Source organism: Drosophila tropicalis, unplaced genomic scaffold (genome assembly GCF_018151085.1).
Source record: "Drosophila tropicalis isolate 14030-0801.00 unplaced genomic scaffold, ASM1815108v1 contig_624, whole genome shotgun sequence".
Lineage (NCBI taxonomy): Eukaryota > Metazoa > Arthropoda > Insecta > Diptera > Drosophilidae > Drosophila > Drosophila tropicalis.
In genome coordinates this window covers 76,578-84,311 of record NW_027173103.1, presented here as the reverse complement: position 1 = coordinate 84,311, position 7,734 = coordinate 76,578, and the positions used below count along the sequence as shown (strand labels likewise).

General features: G+C 37.9%; 1 protein-coding gene and 2 pseudogenes across 1 annotated transcript; all 3 read left to right on the top strand.

Annotated features, from left to right (window-relative positions):
- The first annotated feature begins 514 nt into the window (after window positions 1-514).
- On the top strand, window positions 515-1,102 carry LOC137578648 (E3 ubiquitin-protein ligase NRDP1 pseudogene; annotated as a pseudogene).
- A 1,335-nt stretch (window positions 1,103-2,437) lies between these two features.
- Window positions 2,438-3,055, top strand: LOC137578647 (E3 ubiquitin-protein ligase NRDP1-like). Its single transcript, XM_068292225.1, has one exon. The coding sequence runs from the start codon at window positions 2,438-2,440 to the stop codon at window positions 3,053-3,055; it is 618 nt and encodes a 205-aa protein (XP_068148326.1).
- A 2,713-nt stretch (window positions 3,056-5,768) lies between these two features.
- Window positions 5,769-6,815, top strand: LOC137578644 (E3 ubiquitin-protein ligase NRDP1 pseudogene; annotated as a pseudogene).
- The last annotated feature ends 919 nt before the right edge of the window (window positions 6,816-7,734 follow it).

Here is a 7,734-nt window from a genome sequence, read left to right as displayed (position 1 = left end):
TATTAACCTTTTTCAACAAGATCTTACAATATTTGCTCCTTTTAGTTACTAAATTGCCGATTCTGACTATTTTTCAGTTTAACATTTATTAAGTCTCTTGTATTGGATAAGTTTAAGTCCTGTTTCAATTCAATCAAACACATTTGACAACAAAGGCGTAAGATGAGATGATGAAGTGAAGTGACAAGAATGTAAATGGTCAATAGGGTATACCAAAGTCGGCGTGATGAATTAATTCATGTTTTCGAATTGAATTTAAAATTTAGTAGGCTGAGAGATTTAATGTCAGTGCTAAAAAAACCTTACCGACTGAACGCGACACATTCATTTCGAATGAAAATTTTTAGAATCAAGTTATTCCGACAATATCTTTATAAAAGTCTATGGTAATTTGCCCAAGTTTAAGAAAATTATTTTTAACAAATTAAAATTTGAAATTTTCATTCGTTTTTTTTTTTTTTTTTAGCCAGAGCATCATTGAAAACCTAATCCTGAGAAGAAACAAAAATCAATCATGGGCTTCGACATAGCTCTTGTTATCGGTCGCACCGACGAAGAACTTTTATGTCCGATATGTACCAATATCCTGGAGAATCCGGTTCAGTCGTCCATTTGCGAGCACGCCTATTGCCGTGAGTGCATTGCGAAATGCATTAGTGTGAAGAACAACTGCCCGGTGGATCGTACACAATTTTTCAATAGTCAGTTGGTGCCAGCCTCTCGCCTGATGCGCAACATGCTCGGGAGCTTGAAGATAAAGTGCTGCTATTTTGAGAACGGATGCCAATAGGTGGTGCAGCTGGAGGATTTTCGATCGCATTTGGCTAGCTGTTACCATAATACCAAAAGGGATGTAAGGTGCCCCAAGGGTTGCGGAATGAAGGTGCCCAAAGATGAGATGTCTAAACATAATTGCGTGGTAAAGTTGCGCGAATTTGTGATGCAACAGCGTAAGGAGATTTTGAAAATGAAAGTGGCCTTGGCTGGTCAGCAGCAGCGCATTTCGTCCTACTGTCGGGATATAGAGATTTTGCAGCATTACATCACCGGTTTGACGTACACAAATTCGGTGGTGGGAAATATTGGGGATCAGCCCAATTAATACTATTTTGAATTCATACACATAAGATACTCGACAAACGACAGAACACGATCTAAATTTGTTACATTCCTTAAACTTAAGGAGCCGAAAAATGTATCGTAAGCGCAGAAGCATATACTTATATTCATATGAATAATACTCGTATAAATTAAATTTTAAGAATGTTAAAAAGCAAAAAAAAAAAAAAAAAATAATAAGCAATGTACTATTCCGGTCATTTGAACTTTGTTTTATGCTGCGTTTCGCTTTTGTAAACTCTTGAGGACCTTGTAGCGTTTTTATTGCCTATAAAAATTAAAAAAATCTGAAGTTTTAAATGCTTTTGTGATGCCATCGCGCCCCGAAACATTTAATGGAAATGTGAAAATTCCGCATCGTGTCCAACAACGATGGCGGCAACAAATGAGGTCGACAAATTTAAGGGCTTATTTCGTTGTTAAGTAAAGGCAGCAAAATAAGAACACACCAAATAAACGACTCGTAAATGTGTGGTACATTCTCAGCAAAACAAGCAATTTAATTAACCTTTTTCAGAAAGATCTTACAATATTTTCTCCTTTCAGCCACTAAATTGCCGATTCTGACTATTTTTCAGTTCAACATTTATTAAGTCTCTTGTATTGGATAAATTTAAGTCCTGTTTCAATTCAAACACATTTGACAACAAAGGCGTAAGCTAAGATGATGAAGTGAAGTGACAAGAATATAAATGGTCAATGGGGTATACCATAGTCGGCGTGTTGAATTAATTCATGTTTTCGAATTGAATCTAAAATTTAGTAGGCTGAGAGATTTAATGTCAGTGCTAAAAAAAACAATACTTACCGACTGAAAGCGACACATTCATTTCGAACGAAAATTTTTAGAATCAAGTTATTCGGACAATATCTATATAAAAGTCTATGGTAATTTGCCCAAGATTAAGAACATTATTTTTAACAAATTAATATTTGAAATTTTCTTTCGTTTTTTTTTTTTTTTTGTTTTAGCCAGAGCATCATTGAAACCCTAATCCTGAGAAGACACAAAAATCAAACATGGACTTCGACATAGCTCTTATTATCGGTCGCACCGACGAAGAACTTTTATGTATGAAATGTACCGATATCCTGGAGAATCCAGTTAAGTCGTTCATTTGCGAGCACGCCTATTGCCGTGTGTGCATTGCGAAATGCATTAGTGCCAACTGCCCGGTGGATCTTACACAATTGTTCAATAGTCAGTTGGTGCCAGCCTCTTGCCTGATGCGCAAGCTCATGCTGCTATTTTGAGAACGGATGCCGTGAGGTGGAGGATTTTCGATCGCATTTGGCTAGCTGTGACCATAATCCCAAAATGGATGTTCGGTGCCCCAAGGGCTGCGGAATGACGGTGCCCAAAGATGAAATGCCTGAACATAATTGCGTGGTAAAGTTGCGCGAATTAGTATTGAAAATGAAAGAGGCCTTGGATGGTCAGCAGCAGCGCATGTCGTACTACTGTCGGGAACTAGAGATGTTGCAGCATTATATCACCGGTTTGACGTACACAAATTCGGTGGTGGGAAATATTGGGGATCAGCTCGATCGCTACTCACTAAAGCAGTGGCGCAACGGCTTGAGACTGGCCCGTATTACCAACTGGGGAAGTATCGTATCCACGCCAGATATATTTTTACACATGAGGATCAGGGATGGACTCGGCGCAAGTAATTGTCCCTGGCATTTTATCACCAAGATCCCTGAACGGTGTCACGAGGATCGTTGGCCAGAAGGTTTGGCGAACCTCGAAAACCGTCGAGAGAATCATCAAAGCCTCGTCCTGTATGTCTTACGGATCTTGCCCATTACTATGACTGCTAAGTCCTGTGTAGTTATGCTGGGCTGCGACAACAGACACATGCCCGAGAACCTTCGTCCTGGAATCGGTATGGCCATCATCTTTGATGATGGAGTCGTGGAGTCGATGGCCTAAGTAGCGTCTGTCTTGGTCCGTTGCTGTATATTTTTCTAAAGTTTACATTGTCCGTGGTTCACTCAAGTTGAAATTTAAAGCAATGTTCTTATCATTAGCCGCATCTATGGATCTTATATACCCAATTAATACTATTTTGAATTCATACATATAAGATACTCGACAAACGACAGAACACGATCTAAATTTGTTACATTCCTTAAACTTAAAGAGCCGAAAAATGTATCGTAAGCGCAGAAGCATACTTATATTCATATGAATAATACTCGTATAAATTAAATTTTAAGAATGTTAAAAAGCAAAAAAAAAAAAAAAAAAAAAATAATAAGCAATGTACTATTCCGGTCATTTGAACTTTGTTTTATGCTTTTGTAAACTCTTCTGGACCTTGTAGCGTTTTTATTGCCTACAAAAATTAAAAAAATCGGAAGTTTTAAATGCTTTTGTGATGCCATCGCGCCCCGAAACATTTAATGGAAATGTGAAGATTCCGCATCGGAGCCAACTAATACTCAAGGCTGATACCTGAAACGAAAGCACACCGTCCTGACCAAGACCAGAGGTCAGTTACCTGTCAACCAGGCATTAACGAAACAATGCCTCCTATAAAAGCGAATTTGGGTCGTTGTCGGAAATGTAATTGAATCCCGCGTACAGATAAGACCATATTCACATAAGTAATACCATCATATTGTATTTCGACATGACCCAGGTGCTGATTAAAGCTCCAGCCGCTATGTTTTGATTGGCCAGATGAGTCACGTATGCACTTACTGTCAGGTTCTGAAGATCCATAATGAAACGAAAGGAATGTGTTGTGCTGGCGGCAAAATCAAATTAACTTAACTTGAAGCACCACCAGAGCAAATGCGAACTCTTTTTTCTGGATCCACTACTGAATCAAAGCATTTCCTATCAAACATTACGATATATAAATCCTGCTTCTAAATAACGTCATTTGAGGCGGAAATTGTGGCTGCCCAATTCGTGCCAACTTTCAAAGTCACTGAAAATCGGTCACAAAGCTGGCGCCCTGCTCCCCTTCCTAGATAGTGAACATAAATTTCTTTAAATGTACTGTATCGGTGATGATAGAGACGAAGGCAATGCATGATATAAAATATATACCTCCGTAAGGAGATCCATCATTTCGCAGCTACAGGAGCTTCTTCAAAATCGAAACAAGTTGGTGTGTTTGTTCAAAATAGCACTTGATTTGATCCCCTCGGTTTCTCACTAAATTTTCATCCAGGCAGACAAAACACCCACTGAAGAACATGTCAGGAGATATAATGCTCCAGCTACAGACAAAGTGGCTATTGTCATAGTCGGGGATCAGTTCCAACCTCGAGATATTATTCTCCATCGACAAAACTTACCAAAATTTTCCGGCGTTGACATTTTTCTTGACGTCTCATCGGCTGGCAGCTTGCCGTTCACAATGTCCAGTAAGTGTTTTGAGAATACCACGCCTATTTGTCTTCACCTGCAATGTACGTACGTGTCGCCACAATGTTGAATATTTCAGGCAAGTATTTATTTCGTCCGCTGGTGTCGATCGAGAAATTACAGGCAACGTTTGTCTGAAATCTCTTGCCAACATTATCAACGCATTCCTGAATGGTTAAGCGATTCTAAGTAAGTCCCGTAATGATCCATCAAGTGTCTCCAGCGATTTGTTATGTGCCATCGTGCATTCATACCAACCAATGGGGTTACATTTTTGCAATACTTTTCCCATACTTGATCCTCTGGAAATGTTGCTCATGGGAGCCTCGATGATTTGCATATTCAATGGCAACTTGAGCGCAGATTGAGCAGTCCTTCCACCAGCTAATTCCCGTAATGTGTTACTGTAAATAAATCAATCAGCTTCTTTAATAACACGTATATACATACCTATTAATATATTTTGCTACATTTTTAAATGATGAAGCGAATTAAAAAGTTATCAGCAATTTTCATTTGACTTGATTCTCGACCCACTGAAGCGGTCTCATTTGATAAGTAGGGCAACAACAACATTTTTCCAATTTAACTAACGCTATTTAATGAAAATCGACACTTCCGGCTGGCAGGAGGATTCCAACGACTCGCAACTAACTAACAACGCTGGCTCAACTCCAACCAGAAACACTTTATGTACGTAAGACTCGTTAAGGATTTTTTTTTTTTTTCGTTTATTAATTGTTTATTAAAATTTGCTTTTGTTGTCCTTTCATTGTAAAAAGCGTACGTGCCACAGTTCCCAAGTTGCTGTTGCCGTTGCTGCTGATACTGGTGTTGTCGTTGTCAGCGACGATGCGTCCCACTAATTTGATGATAATCATCCGAAGGCTAAAAGGACGATGGCGGCAACCAATGAGGTCGACAAATTTAAGGGCTTATTTCGTTGTTAAGTAAAGGCAGCAAAATAAGAACACACCAAATAAACGACTCGTAAATGTGTGGTACATTCTCAGCAAAACAAGCAATTTAATTAACCTTTTTCAGAAAGATCTTACAATATTTCCTCCTTTCAGCTACTATATTGCCGATTCTGACTATTTTTCAGTTTAACATTTATTAAGTCTCTTGTATTGGATAAATTTAAGTCCTGTTTCAATTCAAACACATTTGACAACAAAGGCGTAAGATGAGATGATGAAGTGAAGTGACAAGAATATAAACGGTCAATAGGGTATACCAAAGTCGGCGTGATGAATTAATTCATGTTTTCGAATTGAATTTAAAATTTAGTAGGCTGAGATATTTAATGTCAGTGCTAAAAAAACCTTACTTACCGACTGAACGCGACACATTCATTTCGAATGAAAATTTTTAGAATCAAGTTATTCGGACAATATCTATATAAAAGTCTATGGTAATTTGCCCAAGTTTAAGAACATTATTTTTAACAAATTAAAATTTGAAATTTTCATTCGTTTTTTTTTTTTTTGTTTTAGCCAGAGCATCATTGAAAACCTAATCCTGAGAAGAAACAAAAATCAATCATGGGCTTCGACATAGCTCTTATTATCGGTCGCACCGACGAAGAACTTTTATGTCCGATATGTACCAATATCCTGGAGAATCCGGTTCAGTCGTCCATTTGCGAGCACGCCTATTGCCGTGAGTGCATTGCGAAATGCATTAGTGTGAAGAACAACTGCCCGGTGGATCGTACACAATTGTTCAATAGTCAGTTGGTGCCAGCCTCTCGCCTGATGCGCAACATGCTCGGGAGCTTGAAGATAAAGTGCTGCTATTTTGAGAACGGATGCCAAAAGGTAGTGCAGCTGGAGGATTTTCGATCGCATTTGGCTAGCTGTTACCATAATACCAAAAGGGATGTAAGGTGCCCCAAGGGTTGCGGAATGAAGGTGCCCAAAGATGAGATGTCTAAACATAATTGCGTGGTAAAGTTGCGCGAATTTGTGATGCAACAGCGTAAGGAGATTTTGAAAATGAAAGTGGCCTTGGCTGGTCAGCAGCAGCGCATTTCGTCCTACTGTCGGGATATAGAGATTTTGCAGCATTACATCACCGGTTTGACGTACACAAATTCGGTGGTGGGAAATATTGGGGATCAGCCCAATTAATACTATTTTGAATTCATACACATAAGATACTCGACAAACGACAGAACACGATCTAAATTTGTTACATTCCTTAAACTTAAGGAGCCGAAAAATGTATCGTAAGCGCAGAAGCGTATACTTATATTCATATGAATAATACTCGTATAAATTAAATTTTAAGAATGTTAAAAAGCAAAAAAAAAAAAAAAAAAAAATAATAAGCAATGTACTATTTCGGTCATTTGAACTTTGTTTTATGCTGCGTTTCGCTTTTGTAAACTCTTGAGGACCTTGTAGCGTTTTTATTACCTACAAAAATTAAAAAAATCTGAAGTTTTAAATGCTTTTTCGCGCCCCGAAACATTAAATGGAAATGTTGATTTTTTGCGACCTTTTATTGTTAGATGTATGTTTTGCCGGCTCGAGGTCAAATTTTCTTTTTGTGAATAAAACAAAATAATATTTTGTGTTGTTCTTTTCCGATATATTTCGACCATATTGTGGGACATATGTGACAGACATAAAGTGTTTTGTCGAAACCTCTTTATTGGTTTTCTTATTGTTGGATTTTAGTAAAGTCCTTATGGTGTAGTTTGGAAAGTCATTATCCTTTAAAATTCGTCGTATTTCTTTCTTCGTTTCTTCGTGAAAAATTGGGTCCGATATGTTGAGCATCCGTTGTATTCAACCTCTTGCTGTATTCATTATCATCGACTTCGGATGTTTGGAGTTGAAGTTGATGATTCGTCCTGATGATGTTGGCTTTTTGTACCATTTTAATTTTAGCTCGTTTACTCGTCTGTGTATTGATGCGTCTAGATATGTGAATTTGTTGTTTATGTTTCTGTCAAATGAATTTAGGTTGTCAAGTGCGTTTTGGATCTCGTCTTCTTTAATTATGGCAAAGAGGTCATCTACATATTTCGTCATAACTCGTTCATCATCGCAAATAAATGTTTCATTGATCCTTGTCTTAAATTCTGAGGCGTTCTTTACGTTGTATGTTGAGTCTGCTGTTATATTTTTTAATATGTTGACTATGTATTTACATAGTCCGTATGATGGAGAAACAATTGATGAGCAGATTGGTCTCAAAGGCGTACCTTCTTTATGAATTTT